The 20,817-nt window shown below is 48.4% G+C and overlaps 1 protein-coding gene across 1 annotated transcript in view; it reads left to right on the top strand.

The window, feature by feature from the left end:
* Window positions 1–1,394: 1,394 nt before the first annotated feature.
* The window catches only part of LDLR (low density lipoprotein receptor), a gene marked incomplete at its 5' end in the record, with an annotated part of 40,352 nt that continues 20,929 nt past the window's right edge, over window positions 1,395–20,817 (top strand). The window contains 5 exons of the mRNA XM_081091854.1: window positions 1,395–1,446; window positions 11,750–11,872; window positions 12,882–13,004; window positions 16,757–17,143; window positions 20,104–20,226. Of these exons, the coding sequence (XP_080947980.1) occupies window positions 1,395–1,446; window positions 11,750–11,872; window positions 12,882–13,004; window positions 16,757–17,143; window positions 20,104–20,226 (808 nt within the window). The remainder of the gene's footprint in view (window positions 1,447–11,749; window positions 11,873–12,881; window positions 13,005–16,756; window positions 17,144–20,103; window positions 20,227–20,817) is intronic.

Below are 20,817 nucleotides of genomic sequence, written 5' to 3'. Positions count from 1 at the left end.
CCCTTTCCAGGCTGTGAAAGCTAATTCACTCACCCAAGGTCTGTCTGATTCCAGAGTTGGGGCTCTTCACTACCATTCTGCTTATAAATCTCTTCGTCTGTATTCATCACCATTTTCCTTTCTGAAGGTTCTGATGGTCCCCTTCTGCCTCTTTTTAATTTTTACTGATTTTACAGAGAGGAGGGGAGAGAGAGAGAGACAGCCATCTGTTGTTCCACTTATTTATGCATTCGTTGGTTGATTCTCTCACCTGCCTTGACTGCGGATCAAACCCGCAGCTTTGGCATTTTGGGCCGTCGCTCTAACCAGCTGAGCTACCCAACCAGGGCTCTGGCTCTTTTCTGCCGTCTCCCATGGGTTTCCCATCAGCGTCCTAGGGCTCCGTGTGCCCTGCCAAGCTCCGTTTGCAAACCCCAGGGAACTCCACTCATTCTTGGGGGAGCCCTCCAGGGCTGCCAGGTGCTGGGTGCGCCTTTTGGCCGCGGGCCCGGGCATCCGCACAAATCCCCGAAGAGGCTCTGACCCTGAGAAGCTGCTCTGCTCTCCACCAGCCCTCCGCCCGCTGGGCCGCCACTCGGCTCTGAAAGCCCCACTTTGTTTTGCTTTTTCCTTGGGGAGAGGAAGTGGCCTGTGTGCTCCTCTCTTTCTCCGAAAAAGGATAAATCAATATCTACGTCCAGGCTCCAGGTTTCGGGTCCGTTGTTTTAGCGATGTTTTTTGCTCATAATTCATCCACGTGTCGAATCCCACAGACAGAACCCGTGGTTGGTTGTACTTCGGTGAGGATGTTAGTCAAAGGCCTCCTGGATTACTGTGTATCCTGCGATTTGGAATAACCGTTCTAAAAACGATAGAGAACTAAAACTCGGCTAAAATCTACATTCAATTCCTAGAAAGGAAAAGGGTGCGGAGAGAAAGGAGGGGGGAAACTTTCCCACGTCCAGTGTTCCCGTCGGAGGCGGAGGGGAGATGGTCACCAGCCCGTGAGCCCTTGTGGGGAGGGCAGACCGTTCATCTCGGGACACCGGAGAGGAACGGGGCAACGAGAAGGTGGTGGGAATGGAAAGGAGATCTGACAGGAGACGCATTTCCAGTTTGGGGAGAGCCCGCTCGTCACCCACAGCCCACACGGCCGGTCCGGCCGGGAGCCCGCAGGGCTAAAGGGGTTAAGGGGCTGTGTCCCATCCGCGGCCCAAACTCCTCCTCTCGCCGCGAGGTGCAGATATTTGAAAATCACCCCATGCAGACTCCTCCCCCTCGGAGGGACCTCGCATTGAAATGCTGCAAATGACTGGGCCCCGCGTGCAGTCGCCGCCGGGCTGTGCGAAGCCCGAGGTTGCCGCGCGGACGCTGCCAACAGGGGCCGGCAGCCGGGGCCGGGCGCCGCGGAGAGCATGAGGCTGTGCTGGCTGCCCGTCCTGCTCCTCGCCGCGGAGATGCCTGCAGGTGAGGCTGGCTCCGGGCGCCCGCTCGGGGTGTGGGGAGCCCCCCGAATTCCCGGAGCCCCCTCGGTAATTTTTTGGGGGGCGGGGCAGCGAAAAAAAAAAATCACTGCATCGTCGGGAGACGTGGGATAATGGCACAAAGTCCTCCCCAACCGCTGGAGAGAACGCTCAGGGGCGCGAGGGTCTGGGGAGCCGGAGGAAACGGGATGCGGCTTTCTCCGCAAGTCCGCTCGAATGGGGAGTCCCCTGGTCTCCCTCAGACCGGGAGCCGGACCCCCAGCGCTGGGGAGGGGGACCCCGTCCCGGAGTTACTGTAGGGGCAAGGGTGACCCGGAGTTCGGCTTCCCCGCGCCCCACCGCGGGCAGGAGTCACCGAGGCTCCAAGCCGGCTTTGTGCTGCCCGCGGGCTCCGCGCACCTGGGAGCCGAGCCGAGGGCATCCTACCCGGCCGCGGCGCGCGCGCTTCTGCCCCCGGCCAACGCCTCCCACCCCGCCCCCCGGCCCGCCCCCGAGCCCCCATTGGGCGCAATTCAAACAGGCGAGCCTAGAGTCTCTCCCTCTGACCAATGGGAGGCGGCATCTGCGGAGGCGCGCGCGGAGCGGGGCGGGGCTTGCGCACGCGCGGGGCGGGGCTGGCTGAGGGTTCGCGCCGTGCCTGGTGCGGCAGGAGGCGGCCGCAGGAGAGCTGCTCGCTCGCCTCGGTCCCGGGCTCCCATCACAAAGGAGACGACCCTCCCCGGGCCCTGCAGTCTCCCCCGCGCGCGAGCACGAGGCGCCCGCCGAGCGCCGTGGTCCCCTGGGAGAATTCCGCGGCTTCCTCCGCGCTCCGTGCCGCGGCCTCCACTCCCACTGTGTCTTCGAGGCCGCCCTCGCCTCGCCCGCCGGGACCTGTCGCAGTGTCTCCGGGCCGCCTGCGGAGCTCGGCTCCTCCCGAGGCCGAAGCCTCGCCTCTGAAATGGGCCGGTGGGGGCCGGGCCGGGCAGGTGCGACACCGACGGACCCCCTCCGAATCGCCTTGTTTGTGCGGAGGCTCCCAAGCGGGTTCAGTGGACTGCCTCTCTGACGATGGTTCACTTTGCAGCGGTTCTCAACCTGTGGGTCGCGACCCCTTTGGGGTCCAAGGACCCTTTCACAGGGGTCGCCCAAATACATCCTGCATATCAGATATTTACATTACTGTTCATAACAGTAGCAACATTACAGTAATGAAGTAGCAACGAAAATAATTTTATGGTTGGGGGTCACCACAACATGAGGAACTGCATTAAAGGGTCGCGGCATCAGGAAGGTTGAGAACCACTGCTTCAGGGGGGTTTCAGATTTAGATTTGGACAAGAGGCTGGTAGGTGCACAGTCCTGAGTGGCTTTAAATGAGCTGCCAGAGCCGTAAACGGATTGGGGTTTCCTGATTCACAGGATTGCAGGAAGCTTTTTTTTTTTTTTTTTAATGGGGAGGGGGTTGGCTTTGACTGGAGAGCTTTGAACTCTTGACCTATGGGTTTGTGCTGGGAGGGGAGCCAGGAGGGGAGGTGCAGCCTCACAGCAGAGGACAGTGTCATAATTCAGCCCGCAGTAGTGAAGTGCAGGGGCCCGGCGTGGTGGAGAGACACCTGACTCGCCTGCGGTTCACACGCTGACCCCCTCCTTCCCGGGGAGGTCATGGCAGCGAGGCTGGGGCAGGACGTGCAGTTTAGTTTTCTCTCCCGCTGGGTGGCTGGGAGCGGATGGGTCTCCTGTTCTGAAGGCGCCTCTGAGTCCGATCTCCCCAAACCCTGGCAGCTGGCAGCTGGCAGCTACTTCTCTCTCCTGGTGCAAACCCGATGCTGCAGCAGCCCCGGTGGCTCCTGGGCTGTCTGTCTTCAAAGCATCTCGGGTTGGGGGTGAGGTGGGGGGTGTCTTGTTCATTTCCTTTGGAAATGAACGTACTTGGAATCTGAGCTGCAGGCTTCCCTTAGCCAGATCAATGTCCCTCAATAGTTGTCTGATGATGGAGCAAAGATGTAATGGCTACTGTAAGGAGAAGGTATCTTAAGACCGACACACGAAACAGGCACTTCCATAGAATATCACAGAATCTATTTCCTTGAGGGAAGATTGGGCCAGAGTGGAAGGGACAACCCAGCAGTTTTCCACTAAAATTATTCTCCGCTAAAGACTCCTGTTACTGCACATTTTTAAAAAATATATTTTATTAATATTTTACAGAGAAGAAGGGGAGGGATAGAGAGTTAGAAACATCGATGAGAGAGAAACATCGATCAGCTGCCTCCTGCACACCTCCTACTGGGGATGTGCCCGCAACCCAGGTACATGCCCTTGACTGGAATCGAACCTGGGACCCTTCAGTCCGCAGGCCGACGCTCTATCCACTGAGCCAAACCAGTTAGGGCTTACTGCACATTTTTAAATATAACGCAAGTACTAAGGATTGACAAGACCAAGGGACAAAGAATACTGTAGTGCTAGGGGCCATATATCCTGGTGGTCCATACTATCACTAGTTTGGTATTCATTTCTGTTGTCATCTGGTCATTATTAACAAAAGTATTTTAAGGAACACAGATACTCATTAACTAGAAGGGTTTTTTGTTTTGTTTTAAATGTTTTTATTGATTTCAGAGAGGAAAGGACGGGGAGAGAGAGATAGAAACATCAATGATGAAAGAATCATTGATTGGCTGCCTCCTGCACACCCCCTACTGGGGATTGAGTCTGCAACCTGGACATGTGCCCTTGATCAGAATCGAACCCAGGACCCTTCAGCCCGCAGACCGACACTCTACCCGTTGAGCCAAACCAGCTAGGGTAAACTAGAAGGTTTTGATGTACTTACTAAGGACAGTGAGTTTAAGCAAAAGTCACAACATGAAAGGACACAAAGATGGAGATGGTTTTTTGTTCACATCTACATCTATGTAATAGTTGTGTGCAGAGTATCAAATATACTAAGGGCATACCCAAACTCAGAGAACATAGAGCATCCTGTTAAGAGTTGTATCTGCCTTAGCAAATTCTTCCAGGGCAATACTGGGAAAAGATAGGGAGAGCTTTTTTTGAGGCTGGAAACCTTCAAGGGGAATTATGTACCTCATCCTGTCTTTCCAGGCTAGTCCTGCTCTTTTCTGTGGGGTTCCTCCCCTGATAATATTCAATTCGAGATGCCTTTGTTGCTGGGTGCTTCGATGGTCCCTTAGCATTCCATGTTGAGTACATTAAGTTGAGTACTTCCACACTGCCCTAGCCAGTTTGGCTCAGCAGATAGAGCGTCAGCCTGCAAACTGAAAGGTCCCAGGTTCGATTCTGGTCAAGGGCACATGCCCAGGTTGCGGGCTTGATCCCCAGGCGGGGGGGGGGGGGGGGGCTTGCAGGAGGCGGCCGATCAATGATTCTCTCATCATTGATGTTTCTCTCTCTCTCTCCCTCTTCCTTCCTCTCTGAAATTAATAAAAATATATTTAACAAAATAACATCCACGCTTTGCCCAGCTGTCAAGCAAGTGACTGTTTGTTGCTGTGGGAATAACTGCAGTGAGTATTGACAGGGACAGGCTACTGCTCCCCAAAGTTGCCTGGCAACAAAGTCTACCATTGAGATCACTCCTGGGGAAACTACCCTGGCGTCCGAGTTCAGAAGAGCGCACTGGTAAATTGATTTCTCATTCATTTTCAGCTGAGTCTGCTAGCTCCAGGCATCCCTTCTTTCCAGGAAATGATTCTATCTATAGTTTTTATTTCCCTTACCACAACTACCTTCAGTATGTCGATGTAAGAACCTGCAAAGAATTTTTTTAGGAGTTTATTTGGGCCAAAATGATGACAGTTGCCAGGAAGCAAAATCTCAATGGACTGAGAAAATGCTCCGGAAAATGGCAGTTTTGTAGTTTATTTGATACATTAGAATCAAAGTAGGAAAAGGGCGGGAGAAAGCAAAGCGGGAATCTCTGAGATTGGATAAAGAGGAAGCCCGAGAGAGGCTTCTTCCACATTGGTGGGCGCGGGATAGTTAACAATTAACGTTTACAAAACGTAGACATAGTATTCCTAGAGCAAGGTGAAAATGAGGGGTTCTGTGGTCTGCCCTGGTGCAGAGGTTGTGCCCTGAGAGGTCTGGAAAAGAAGATTTCTCTTACTTTTTTTTTTTCTTCTCAAACAAAAAAAATATGGAACACAACGCATTGACGTGTCATCCTTGAGCAGGGGCCACGCTAATCTTCTCGGTCTTTGGTCCAATTTTAGTACCTATGCTGCCAAAGTGAGCACACTATGAGTTTTCAAAGGTATGTTATCTTAGATGCAAAAAGACAGCAGACGGTCTCAATTAAGGTAGATATTGACCTTTGTCGAGGAAGCTACAGGCCATGACTGGCTTTTAGTTAGGAATTTTCTGTGTCAGATCATCGCATGCGTTTACGCCCAGCCTCTGAGTTTGTAAGGCCTGCCATGCGGGCCTCCCAAGCTTTAATTTTGTCAGGTTTAGTGTGTGGCTCCTTCGTCCACAAGCAGCGTGGGACAGCAAACATCGAAAGCATTTACTACCTCATTTGTGTGTTGGAGAAAAAGCAGAAATGTGTATTCTCCTTTTCTGTTTCGATCACTTGGTTCCTGATTTGTCACTCATAACCGGAGCAATGTAAGGGCTAGAAGTTAGAGATTTGGGGGGCTGGGTGGGGTGCAGTGCTTCAGTAATTTTAGGCATCCCCAGCAGGAGATCTAAAAGTGTGTGCTCCCTTTTGCTTTTGCTGAAATGTAAATGAAACTGACATAGGCAATCCAAACCTGCCTTCTGCAGTGGGGAGGAAACAAAGATGTGCAGTTCTTTGGGCTGTAGTGTTTAGAACAGAGCCGTCCTGTCTACCACGGGGACACCCGTCTGATGTGTTGTTACCTGCTGCTGCCTGTGGTGTTGTCTTTAAAAAATTTTTTAAACATTGATTTATTTTTTAGAAAGAGAGAGAAACTGATTGTGTTGTTCCACTTATTTATGCATTCATTGGTTGATGCTTGTATGTACCCTGATCGGGGATCGAACTCACAACCTTGGTTTATCTGGACAATGCTGTAACCAACTGAGTTATCAGGCCAGGGCAGTGCTCCCTGTTTCTGGTTGCCGTTTCTCAGCCAACTGCTGTCTGACTGTACCTATAACAATAAAATCCATCCACTTTTCAAACATTGTCTGGAGCTGATGGCCAGCTGTTGGATGACCTGGTCTGATAGAAATAGGTAGTGGTGGGGTGTTGCTGTTGGTGAGGTCTTCAGCCACCTGTGGCTGACAGATTTTTAGAGAACTATTACCAGGTGAAGGCTTGATGTCCAGAAAAGGAGTTTAATGTTGTTTTTTAAATATATTTTTATTGATTTCAGAGAGGAAGGGAGAGGGAGAGATTGAAACATCAAGGATGAGAGAGAATCATTGGTTGGCTGCCTCCTGCACGCCCCCTACTGGGGCTTGAGCCCACAACCGGGTATACCTGGTCTACTCTGATAGGGAATTGAACTGTGACCTCCTGGTTCATAGGTCAATGCTCAACCACTGAGCCATCCAGGCGGGGCAGAATTTATTGTTCTTATCTTTATCCCTCTTTATTTATTTTTTAAATTTTTTAAATATATTGATTTTTTACAGAGAGAAAGGGAGAGGGATAGAGAGTTAGAAACATCAATGAGAGAGAAACATTGATCAGCTGCCTCCTGCACACCCCCCACTGGGGATGTGCCCGCAACCAAGGTACATGCCCTTGACCAGAATAGAACCTGGGACCCTTCAATCCGCAGGCCGACGCTCTATCCGCTGAGCCAAACCGGTCAGGGCTCTCTATCCCTCTTTAAAGGGCCTTAAGATATTACTATTATTTCCAGTGGCTCCTTTAGTTTGTAAAATAGGTCCTTGTGCAAAGGTTGGGTGGTGAGAGCATTAGTGGTGTGGACGAAAAATGGTTCTACAGAAAGTAATCTCACAGGATGTTCTGATCATAAATTCCTAGCTTGGCAGGTCATGGTGGGAAGTCACACCTCAGGCATGTAACTTCGAAAAGGCTTGTATTTGCCTTAAGCAAGCTCTGTCCGTTGTTTCTGTGCATCTAGTCCAGCCGTGGGCAAACTACGGCCCACGGGCTGTGAAATGAATAAAACTAAAAAAAAAAAAGACCGTACCCTTTTATGTAATGATGTTTACTTTGAATTTATATTAGTTCACACAAACACTCCATCCATGCTTTTGTTCCGGCCCTCCGGTCCAGTTTAAGAACCCATTGTGGCCCTCGAGTCAAAAAGTTTGCCCACCCCTGATTCTAGTCAGTGATGGCAAACCTATGACACGTGTGTCAGAGGTGACACGCGAACTCATTTTTTGGGTTGATTTTTCTTTGTTAAATGGCATTTAAATATATAAAATAAATATCAAAAATATAAATCTTTGTTTTACTATGGTTGCAAATATCAAAAAATTTCTATATGTGACACAGCACCAGAGTTAAGTTAGGGTTTTTCAAAATGCTGACACGCCAAGCTCAAAAGGTTCACCATCACTCATCTAGATTAAGACACTTGAAAAAAGCATTACCCCTCAAGAGAGCACATAATCTTTATATATATATATTTCAGAGAGGAAGGAAGAGGGATCCTCACCTTGCTTTCTCCCACTTCCATGTAATTTTACTGCCGTTTGGGCCTGACTCTCAAATGCATAAAAGAAACGGCAGCACTGTCAGTTCTGCCCAGCACCTGAGGTCTGGTTTCCCTGGCTGGTGACTCTAGTTGGAGCAGCGTCCTGTGCACCAAAAGGTTTCGGGCTCAATGCCCAGTCAGAGCGAGCATGGGAGGCAACTCACTCATGCTTCTCTCTCACCTCTGTCTCCCCACCCCTCCCACCTTCCTCTCACTCTAAAATCAATTAAAAAACAATAACATATCCTCCGGTGAGGATTTTAAAAAAATTCCCTACAGCTTTGGATGTTCTTATGTCTACAATGATAACCAAAGGTTGGCTAGCAATGGGAGGAGGGGGATGGTGACAGAAGCTCCTCCTCCAAGATCCTCATCGCCAGTGCCCCTTGCCTGAACTTCCTGTATAGTTTTTTTCAAAGATTCCTCAAATTCCCATTGCTTTTTGCCCACCGTGTGTGCCACAGCAGCAAGAAGTGTCATTTCCTGCTTTCGGCATGATTACGATTATGATTCAGCTGTTTGTCATTGGGGTGTATTGTAGAGGCATCTCCAAAGGAGACATCCTGTTCTGATCAGTGGTTGGGCAATACAACTGTGGGTACTGACGGCAGATTCCAAAGCTCAACTCACTGCCTTCCCTCTTCACCCCCTCTCTTCTGCTCTTGTCCTGGTGGCCTGGGCCTTGTAATTAGCACTTACCAAGTTCTGTTGGTTCTTGGAAACAGTCCTTGTTTCTCTCTCTCTCTCTCTCTCTCTCTCTCTCTCTCTCTCTCTCTCTCGTTATCACCTCTATCTTCCTCTGGGGCTTCCTCTTATCTCTCCTAATCTCATCTGACTTGTTTCCTAATTCTTGGTAAGAGCATTGGAATTGAACTGTGAAGACCCAGAGTGGGTTTTTTTTTTTTTTAATTTAGATACAATATACTATAAAATGGATAGATAAGAAGTGAGCAAAAGTTCAGTGAGGTTTTTTTAAATTGAATTTTTATTATTATTTTTAATATACTTTTATTGACCTTAGAAGAAGGGAGAGGGAAAGAGAGATGGAAACATTGATTGGCTGCCTCCTGCATGTCCCTACTGGAGATCAAGCCTGTAACCCTGCCTGGGAATCAGTCCAGCAACCTCTTGGTTTCTGAGTCCATGCTCAAGCACTGAGCCAAACCAGCCAGGCTAATTGAATTTTTAGAGAGAGAGGAAGGGAGAGGGAGAGAAAGAGAAACATCGATGTGAGAGAAACATTGATCATTTGCCTCTTGTACACATCAAACCTTCAATCTTTCAGTGCACAGGAGGACACTCAACCAATTGAGCCACGCTGTACAGGATCGTGTGTGTGTGTGTGTGTGTGTGTGTGTGTGTGTGTGTTAAATATATTTTTATTGATTTCAGAGAGGAAGGGAGAGGGAGAGAGAGATAGAAACATCAATGATGAGAAAGAATCAATCATTGATCAGCTGCCTCTTGCACACCCCCTACTCTGGGGCTTGAGCCAGCAACTGGGTATATACCCTAACTGGGAATCGAACCATGACCTCCCTGTGTCATAGGCTGATGCTCAACCACTGAGCCATGCCGGCCAGGCCAGTGAGCTTTTATAAACACCTGTTTCTATGTAATCACCTCCCATTTGGATATAGAGTATTTCTAGCCTTTCCAAGAGTTTTCTTCTGCCCCTTTCTCTAATTTAATTACTGCCCCCACACACCAGAGTCAATGGCTAATCTGAATTCTAATTTAGATTAGTTTTGCCTGAACTAGAACTTCACAGAAATGCAGAGTACATACCCTTAAACAAAATAAGTCAGACACAAGTAATGTTCAGCAAGTCACGTGTGTCAATACGTTTATCAGCTATTTGTCCCTTAAAATAAGGGGGGGAAGGGGAGCATTGATTTTTTTAGAAAGGTAGGGAGAGGGAGAGAGAAATATCATAGGCTGCCTTCTGCACGCCCCCTACTGGGCATGTGCCCTGACTGCGAATCCAGGTGGTGACATGGGATGATGCCTAAGCAACTGAGCTGCCTGGCCAGGGCCCAGGTCCTGATCCTTCCTCTTCACCGCCCAGGATGAAGAAGGAAAGGCTGCTCTCAGGGCCAGGCAGCATCATTCAAGTATTTACTCTCTCCATTTCTTTTTGTCTGAGGTTTCTCCCAAGAATGGAATAACTTTCTGTAGATGTGAAGTCTGCTTCAACTTTGATGCATGTACCAGTATAAATTACCTTCGTGCAAAATGAGCTAATGACTACATTTCGCACAAACCATTAAACGATATTTTGGTTATAGCTAATGCTCAAAATCAATTGATAAAAGGAAAAGTCTCCTTACAAGGATAGTGGAACATTTAAGTAATATAGCCATCAATCAAAACTCATGTTTATATACTATTTGCCTACAGAACATCTGACTCATGAGGAAAGTCCTTCTAGCTGCTTTTATTGTTTTTCTCTTACGTCCTTATTTATTCAATATAAAGCATGCTAACATAAGCCAGGTCAGAATTTTTATTGGCCTCATTGTTTTAGCTTACATAGGAAATCAAAGTTTATACTTTGAGCTTAAAAGATTATTATTATCAGGTAATTGCCAACCAAAAAAAATTGGCTTTGATTCCAGTTTACCATATACCTAGCAGTGCATTCTAATTTAAAGTATAGTATTCAAAAGGAAATGCAGTCAATATATTTTTTTGTTAATCAAAGCTGCAATCCAGGTACATGCCCTTGAGAGGAAATTGAACCTTAGACCCTTGGGGGTACAGGCCGATGCTCTAACCACTTAGCAATGCTGGCCAGGGCACAATCAATATAATTTTGATCTCTTTTCTAAGGTGCAAAAATCATGTATTTTAGGAAATTTCCCAGACACTTGCTTCGTCTTCATTTTTATCTAAAAATTTGAGTCTTTAAAAAAAAATTGATTTTGAAAGAGAGACTGACTCCCTATTCCACTTATTTATGCATTCATTGGTTACTTCTTGTATGTGTCCTGACCTGGGATCAAACCTGCAACCTTGGCATATCAGGACACTGTTCTAACCAACTGGGCTACCCGGCCAGGGCCCAAGTCTTTTTCTAGGAAACTTGTCTCTTATTACACCTAAGGCTACTGTTTCTGTTCCATTTCTTTTGCTCTGATGTTGAGATATTTGATTACCTTTGTTGCTGGATTTCTGCTCTCTGGCCTCCACATTAATAATTTATCATAATTTTTCTATTTCCACTCTACCTACTGGAGAAAACTCAAGTTTCAATGATTTTGCACTGTCAATTTTCATCATTACTGTTTCCAATACAGCCTTATAATATGCTAAATAATTTTCTTTATAAATGTGCATGAAAGTTTTAATATTTTGTCCCCAGATCCCAATGAATTTGTACTTTGGACTCAACAAACCATTATGTCAAAGTCTTATGCTTTGTTGACAAGTCTTATTTTGGGATGTGTTTTGCTGCATCCTCCGCTATACTTTTGGTTCATGAAATTTAACTTATACATGTTTCATTTCCTGGGAACCAGACTGTTATAATAGGGTTATTTTTCTGGTTTTGTTCTTTAGTTGGCAGGAAACAGACATAGGTAGTGTGGTCAGTTTCTGATCCTGGCATTGAATCTTTCTTCCCCTTTTCTCTCTTAGTGGAAGGCAATTGTGAGAGAAACGAGTTCCAGTGCCAAGATGGGAAATGCATCGCCTACAAGTGGGTTTGTGATGGGAGAGCTGAGTGCCAGGACCAGTCTGATGAATCCCAGGAGACGTGTAGTGAGTCCCCTTTGGGTATTACACCCATCCCAACACTTAAAAAAAAATACACACACACACACACATAATTGATTTCAGAGAGAAAGGAAGGGGAGCTAGAGATAGAAACATCAATGATGAGAGAGAATCATTGGCTGCCTCCTGCACGCCCCACACTGGGGATTGAGCCTGCAACCCAGGCATATGCCCTGACTGGGAATCAAGTCATGACCTCCTGGTTCATAGATCAACACTCAACCACTGAGCCACACCAGCAGGGCCCCAACCCTTTTTGATGATAGCAGGGAACAGATGAGGTGGATTTCGGCCATTAGATTGATATGTTCAACCATGAATTGGAAGGTAGGGAGCAAAGATATTACTAGAACATCCCTTGAACAGCTCTTTTAAAAAATTGTTTTGAGGAGGGGTAATTCACACCAACAAAATTAACCATTTTAAAGTGACCAGTTCACTAGCATTAATGCATTTGCAATGTTGTGCAACCACCACCCCTTATTCCAAAACCTAGCGTCTGATTTTTAACAAACTCCATTAAATTTTGACCCAGAAAGGTGGGACTGGCACCTTTTTTCTGAAAACTCTGAGTTCTAAAATAGATCCAGATAGAAGCATGGAACAGACTATAGAATCTAAGAGGGAATGCTCTGGGTTCTAAAATAAATCTAGAGAAATAGAAGCATGGAACAGAGTACAGAATCTCAGTGGGAAGGGGGGAGGGTGGGTGTGTGGGAAAAGATTAACCAAAGAACTTGTATGCATATATGCATAACCCATGGACACAGACAATAGGGTGGTGAAGGCCTGGGGTGAGGGTGGGGGTGGAGGTGGGGGCAGGCTAGAAGGAGTCAATGGGGGGAAAATGGGGACATATGTAATATTTTCAACCATAAAGATTTAATTTAAAATAAAATACACGCAAAAACTGGGTTCTTCCTTGCACAGCTGGGACAGGGGAAGCAGACTGGCCTTCCCTTTGAGTCAAGACTCAATCCTGTTTCTCCCACAGAGTCTGTCACCTGTAAGGTGGAGGACTTCAGCTGTGGGGGTCGCATCAACCGTTGTATTCCTGAGTTCTGGAGATGTGACGGCCAGATAGACTGCGAGAATGGCTCGGACGAGCAAGGCTGTTGTAAGTGTGGCCCCTCACCGGCAGCCGGCATGCCAGAATGTCCATGTGGCCCGATGGGCTTCTGGCTGCTATCAGAGCTGGTTCCCCAAGCAGCCCTGCCTAGTGTGGATCAGCTGCTCTTCACTCAGCTCCACCTCCTGGGAGCGCATACCAAGCCCCCTCCCTCCCATGGAAGCCCACCTCGGCCTGAAGGTCTTGCAGCAAGTAGTGATGGCGCCCCTCTTAGGGTTATCAGCACACTCGGTGAGGTTGTCCTTGCCACCTGGCATACGCTTCCATCAGTGAGCCACTATGACCATCGGCAGCCACCAGGAGGCTAAGCACGCAGTAGGTATTCACCCACCAAGATCACTCATCCAACTAACCACTAAGGAGGAGGAAAGCTTCACCAAAGAAATGGACTTCTTCAAAGAAACAAGGCCAAGAGTCCTGGAGGGGAATTCACTTTGGAGCTGGGTGTCTGTCTTGGCTCTTTGATTTTATGTATTACTAGAGGCCAGTGCACGAAATTTGTGCATGGTGGGGGGGGGGCGGGGTGCGTTCCCCCCCCCCCCCCACCCTCTCCAATCCAGGACCCCTCGGGGGATGTCCAACTGCTTCTCGAAATCTGGGACCGCTGGCTCTTAACCACTCACCTGCCTGCCTGCCTGCCTGCCTGATTGCCCCTAACTGCCTCTGCCTCACCCTGCACCTGGGACCCAGGCTTCCCTCCCTCTGGCCAGCCACAGACACCCAGGACCCGGGCTGACTTCGCCTGAGTCAGCCACAGCTGCAGGGGACCGCAGGGCGGGTGGCTTGTCCCTCTCCGGGGCTGGCATCCCCAGCTGCTGGTGCTTGGGACCGTAGGGCGGGCGGCTTGTCCCTCTCCCAGGCTGCAGCCTAGCTGGTCTCCATTCCTCTCTCTCAAGTTCCTTTGTGCCTGGCTGGTCTGCATTCCTCTCTTGCAAGCTCATTTGTGCCTGGCTGGTCCCCATTCCTCACTCGAGAGCTCATTTGTGCCTGGCTGGCCCCCATCCCTCTCTCCCCAGTGTTGAGTGTCTGAGCCGTTATGGAGTGATGATGTGCTGACATGAGGGTGTGATGACCATTTGCATCTTAACTCTTTATTATATAGGATTATTATTGCTTTTTCACGTGTGTAGATTTTTTTTTTCAAAACCAAAATAATGGAAAAAATAACTAAGATCACATGAACTCTTCAAATTCACAAAATATAAAAGTCCTTAAAAGATTTTTAAAAAGATTTTAAAATTGATTTTTAGAGAGAGAGAGAGAGAGAAACATCAAGTGAAAGAGAAGCATGACTTGGCTGCCTCCTGCACATCCCCAACCGGGGATCCATCCTGAAACCCGGGGATGTGCGCTGACTGGAATCGAACCCGCAATCTTTCAATGCACAGGACAATGCCCAACCAGCTGAGCCACACCAGCCAGGGCCTTAAGAGATTAAAAAAAAAAATCAACAACAAAATGGTTTACTTGCATTTACCTTAGAAATACATAACTGTATATACAAATAAATAACCTTCATTAGTAGTCATCTAATGAAACGACTTCTTGGGGAACATTTTAAAATAAAATAGATAAGTGTTATTTCCCAGACACTCTTTTAATTTTCCTTCCAGTTTCATTGAGATATAATTGACATATAACATTGTGTAAGTGTAAGCTCTGGAGGTGGTGGTGGCCACAGGTGCGACTTTGAAGGTGGCTGTGGCACTAGGATGATGAACGCCCCTCCAGCCTTCAAGCATTCTTGCTGTTTGGAAGCGAGAAGATCATCATTAACAAGGACACCAAGGTATTCAATGCCTGTTTTTTCACCATCAACGAAGATCATACACTAGGAAACATTACTAAATCACAGCTGTTGAAGAACCCACAGGTGCTGTTTGCTGGCTATGAAGTCTCCTACCCCTTGGAGCACAAAATCGTCTTCCGTGTGCAGACCACACCAGACTACAGCCCCCAGCAGGCCTTCACCAGTGCCGCCCAGGCCTCATCCGCAAGCTCTTTCTGCTGGATTAAGAGTGAGTCCAGGTGGCCATCGAAGACAAGCAAGAAGGAACTGAAAATTTTTTTAAAAAGAAGGAATTGAATAGTAGGCTAGGAGGGGTCTTGCTTGGCCAGTTCAGTTCCTACCCTGCACTGGGACCTTCTCTCGGCACCAAGTGGAGGAGAACAGCTTGTCCCAGCCGTGGGCCTCCTTGGAGACATCCTGGAGGGCCCCTCTCCTCACACCGATGTGTCTTATTCACAGACTCTGTAGCATCTTCCTAATAAAGCGTGGCAGGAAAAGACCCGGATGTGAGCTGAGGCTGAGGTGACTTCACAGCTAATGGATCGTCAGACTCAGTGGAGGCGATTACCTGACTCAAGGACACTCAGGGGCCACATTTCGCAGTGCATTGGCCCAGAGACCCAGATTTCTACCTGAGAGAGTGGCAGGAACAAACTCATTCTGGACCAAGAACTGGGGACCCGGGGGGCTGCCGGGGAGGCAGTCTTGAGCAGAAGGGAACTGAAACCTGTGTGCTTCCATGAGTCTCTGCTGGAGCAGCTTTAGCTGCCAGGTCAGCCCATCTTAGTGCAGCAACAAACAGCTTTCCCGGGCTTCTCGCTTTTTAAAATATATATATTGTATATATAATTTACTTCAGAGAGGAAGGGAAAGGGAGAGAGAAACATCAATGATGAGAGAATCATTGATTGGCTGCCTCCCGCACGCCCCCCTACTAGGGTTGAGCCTGCAACCCCGGCATGTGTCCTGCCCGGGAATCAACCTTGGCCTCCTGGTTTAGAAATCGACACTCAACCACTGAGCCATGCGGGCAGGGCTCCCAGGGTTCTCTTATATAGAGAGAGTTTAATAAAAAATATTCACCAATGAAAACAACAAAAAATATCCGTGAAAGTTTAAAGAGTATGGCTTGAGACATGATGATTTGATACACACGTATATCTGGCCTCTGTACTAACAGGTTTCACCTCCATTGACGCAACCAACTGCAGATTGAAAATATTGCAGGGGGAGGAGAGAAATTCCAGAATGTTCCCGAAAGCAAAACTTGAATTTGCCATAAGCTGAGAACTATCCCGAATTTATGCAAATGAAGTGATGTGTAGGCATAACCTGCTGGGGCCTATATACAAATACAGTTTCTATGCAAGTGTAGGTTTTATGCAAATACAGATATATAAGGGACTTGATTGAGCATTCTTGGATTTTGGTATCTGTAGGGTTTCTGGAACCAATCCCGCTAGGACCCCGAGAGATGATTATATCATGAAATGATTACCACAGTAGGGTTACTTAACATCTCTATCAACTCACATAATCACCGCTTTTTTTTTTGGAGGGGGGTGTGTCTCATTTAATAATAGCAAACCCTTAATCAGCCATTCCTGAGCCAGCCCAACCTGAGAGCTGTACTCACAGTCCTGATAATAAATCCCTGAGGCAGGAGGGGGCCCAGAATGGGGGGCGGGGAGGGGGGCCACCGGGACCACTGGTGGTCTGTGAGGTTCGGAAGGTTGGCCACCGCTGGTTTAAGGAAACCTTTGGAGCAGCGGTTGCCGACTGGAGAGTCCGAGGTTCCCAGCCTGGGACCCCTGACTGCTCTCTCCCGCCTCCAGGGACCGGTAACTGGGGTCTGGCCTCTTCTCTCAGTGTCCCCATCTGGGGAATGGGCTGGTGTCGGGAGGCAGGGGCTCCCGGTGACCGGGTCTCCATCTCCCTTCTGTCCCCACAGCCCCCAAGACCTGTTCCCCAGACGAGTTCCGCTGCCGTGACGGCAAGTGCATCGCCCCAGAGTTCGTCTGCGACGCGGACCAAGACTGCCTGGACGGCTCGGACGAGGAGTCCTGCCCGCCGTCCACCTGCGGCCCCGCCAGCTTCCAGTGCAACAGCTCCGCCTGCATCCCCGGGCTGTGGGCCTGCGACGGCGACGCCGACTGCGATGACGGCTCCGACGAGTGGCCGCAGAGCTGCGGGGGCCGCAACACGTCGGCCCGGCGCGGGGACGAGCCCTGCCTGGCCAGCGAGTTCCACTGCCGCCGCAGCGGCGAGTGCATCCACCGGAGCTGGCGCTGCGACGGCAGCGCGGACTGCAAGGACAAGTCGGACGAGGAGAGCTGCGGTGAGGGCGCCCCCCGCCCCCGCCCCCGCCCCCGTGCTTTCAAGGGGTTCACGATCTCAAATCACTTGCCTATTTCATTCATCTTTTTTTCTGAGAGGGGAGGAAGCCACAGCAGCTGGATTGTTTTGGTTCAGAAAGAATCCTGGGCTCCAGGCCTGGCTGGGGGCGTGGAGCCGAGTGACCCCCCGGCCAAGGACGCCCCCTCGCTGCGCTGTGGCGGCCTCCCGGGGCGGGATGGGGCAATGCGTTGGCCTTGGCGGCCGGGGTCAGAGTCCAGCGCCTCCCAGGAGCACGGTCTGCGGTGGTGGAGGCGCCTTGTGTCCGCACTGCCCAGCGCAGTAGCCTCTGGCCAACGTGCATGGCGCGGCCGGCGAACAGAATTCCTTGCTGGAGACAGTGCAGACCGGGGCTCTGGCCCGGTGTCAGTCGGTGCTCCTGGAACCCCCAGGCCGCTATTTCGAGGCTGGCATGTGGAGTCCCTGTGAATCCAGGAGGTCTTTCCCTTTTTCTGTGTCAGTTTCCATCGAGTTGTACTCGCCAGGAAGATGTAATTGGACCTTTGAAAGTCACGTTTTAAAAGCAATGCATGATGTTGGACGTGGTCTGTTCTAAAACTTAACACAAGCTCATTTAATCCCCATCACTTTACAGATGGGGAAACCGAGGCACAGAAAGGCCGAATAGTTTTCTGAGAAAACACATACTTGAGAAAATGAAAAATCCCATCCTCCTATCATTTTAACTGTCATCAGAGTTTAGGTTTTGCTAAAGTTACCTTTGGTGGTGGTGGTTTTTTCTTTGATGCAAAGATATACATATGGGTTCAAAATAGGATCATTCCCCTTTTTACATATCACAGCAGAGCAAGTGTCCACTTGAACATAGAGTGCCAAAAACTTGGACATATTATTTTAAAGGTGGAAGGGGTTCCATTCTGCTCACAGATTTATTATCTCTTCTCACTCACATCCTGAAATCAAAATTATAAATTGTAGACATTTTTATTGTGAAATATAGCCCAAAGGAAAGTGCATAGAAGAACAAATAGCTTAACGACTTAGCACAAAGCAAGTCCTGTGTGAGGTCAAGGTCTGGACCATGGTTGGCAGTACCCTATTCCAGTCACCATGTACATCCCCTGAGTTTTAATCATAATGTCTCTTATCACATGGTGTCATGTCATCAATATTTCATATATTTGTAGTCTTAGTCATTTGAACAACTGCATTATACTTGGTGGTATTGATCTGATTTATCATGATTTACTTGGCCTGTCTCTGTCTAGATTGGGACCATATCATTGTTTTTTCTGCTGAGAATGGCTCCTTGGATTTATAGTTTTCTTTTTTTAAAAATATTTTTTATTGATTTCAGAGAGGAAGGGAGAGGGAGAGAGAGAGATAGAAACATCCATGAGGAGAGAGAATCATTGATTGGCTGCTTCCCGGACGCCCCGCACTAGGGATTAAGCCCGCAACCCAGGCATGTGCCCTTGACCGGAATCAAACCCGGGACACCCCAGTACGCAGGCTGATGCTCTATTCACTGAGCCAAACCAGCCAGGGCTATTTTCTTCCCCTTTCTTCCTTTCTTCCTTCCTTTCTTCCTTCCTTCCTTCCTTCCTTCCTTCCTTCCTTCCTTCCTTCCTTCCTTCCTTTCTTTCTTTCTTTCTTTCTTTCTTTCTTTCTTTCTTTCTTTCTCTCTCTCTCTCTTCTCTCTTCTCTCTTCTCTCTTCTCTCTCTCTCTCTCTCTCTCTCTCTCTCTCTCTCCCTCCCTCCCTCCCTCCCTTCCTTCCTTCCTCCCTTTCTTTCTTTTTTAAAAACAACAACCCTGTTTTCATTGATTTCAGGGAGAGGAAGGGGGAGGGAGAGAGAGATAGAAACATCAATGATGAGATAGAATCACTGATTGGTTGCCTCCTGTAGGCCCCCTACTGGCGATTGAGCCATCAACTCAGTCATGTGCCCTGACGGGAATCAAACTGTGACCTCCTGGTTCACAGGTCAATGCTCAACCACTGAGCCACACTGGCCGGGCAGGTGTATAGTTTTTTAATGGATTATGTGATCTAAAAAAGCATGTGAAGCCCTAACTGATTTGGCTCGGTGGATGGAGCGTCGGCCTGCAGATTGAAGGGTCCCAGGTTCGATTCCGGTCAGGGGCGTGTACCTTGGTTGCTGGCATGTCCCCAGTGGGGGGCATGCAGGAGGCAGCTGATGGATGTTTCTCTCTCATCGATGTTTCTAGCTCTCTATCCCTATCCCTTCCTTTCTGTAAAAAATCAATAAAAAAAATAAAAAATAAAAAGCATGTGAAGCAAAACTAGAGAGAAGTCTAGGAAAACCTTGATGGCTGTGGTGGGATATTTGGGTTCCGGGTGCTTTCCTCCCCTTTCCAATTTTCCAAACTTGGCTTTGTTACTTTAGTAATAATTTTTCATGATACTTCTTCATGAAGGAAAAAAGTACTTTTTACCATAAAAGAAAAGAAATCGTCTCAAACAGCGGTTCTCAACCTGTGGGTCACGACCCCTTTGGGGGTCGAACGACCCTTTCACAGGGGTCGCCTAAGGCCATTGGAAAACACATATATAATTACATACTGTTTTTGTGATTAATCACTATGCTTTAATTATGTTCAATTTGTAACAATGAAATTGGGGGTCACCACAAATTGAGGAACTGTATTAAAGGGTCGCGGCATTAGGAAGGCTGAGAAGCACTGGTCTAAAATCTACATTGGTTACATTTGAGGATACAAAAGTAGGTGCACCTGGGGAATTTTCCCCATGTTGGGAAGGAAGGCTGCTTCTCTTTTTTGTCCTCCATTTCCACGCTGTCCCCCAGGCCCAGGGCAGCCGACTCCTGTGAGGCTGTGGGAAAACTGCTTCTTCAGTGACCGGGAGTCTTGCGTCTCCGCCCCTCCCTGAGAAAAACCAACACGTGCTCTGTCTTTCCTAGCGGTGGCCACATGCCGGCCTGACGAGTTCCAGTGCTTTGACGGGACCTGCATCCATGGCAGCCAGCAGTGTGACAGGGAGCATGACTGTAAGGACATGAGTGATGAGCTTGGCTGCATCAACGGTGAGCTCCGTGCCTTGACACCCCTAAACCGTGGCAGCATACGGGGGTACAAGCAGAGTGGATCCCAGAGCAGGGCAGGGGCAGCTGTGAGTCCTTCGGCAAGTTACTTGGCCCCTCCCTGAAAAAAATGTGCATAGTGAAAGCACCTACTTCAGCGCTGTGAGACTTAATGAGGTCAGAGTGTGCAAAGCCCATATCTTCGAGCTCAGAGTTATATGCGAAATACAATTCTATGTAAAAAGACTTTCCTGAATTTACACACAGCAATTCCACTAGGAGCCCGGCTCTGGAAGGTCCAGAGAAGCACTGTGCTAATAGCAAAACCCTGGAAGCCACCCAAATGTTCACTGCCTTGAATTAATTTAAAATTTTAATTGTGGTAAAATACACATAACGTAAGGATATTGCTTTTTAAAAAAATAATGTTTATTTATTTTTTATTGATTGATTTTTAGAGAGGAAGAGAAAGAGAAAGGGAGGGGGGGAGAGAGAAACACCGATTTGTTGTTCCACTTACACACATTCATTCGTTGTTCCTTGTATGTGCCCTGACAAGGGATGGAACCTGAAACCGTGCATATCAGGATGATG

The sequence above is a fragment of the Myotis nattereri genome (genome assembly GCF_964212035.1).
Source record: "Myotis nattereri genome assembly, chromosome: 5".
NCBI classification, from domain to species: Eukaryota; Metazoa; Chordata; class Mammalia; order Chiroptera; family Vespertilionidae; genus Myotis; species Myotis nattereri.
This window is presented reverse-complemented; position numbering and strand designations above follow the sequence as displayed.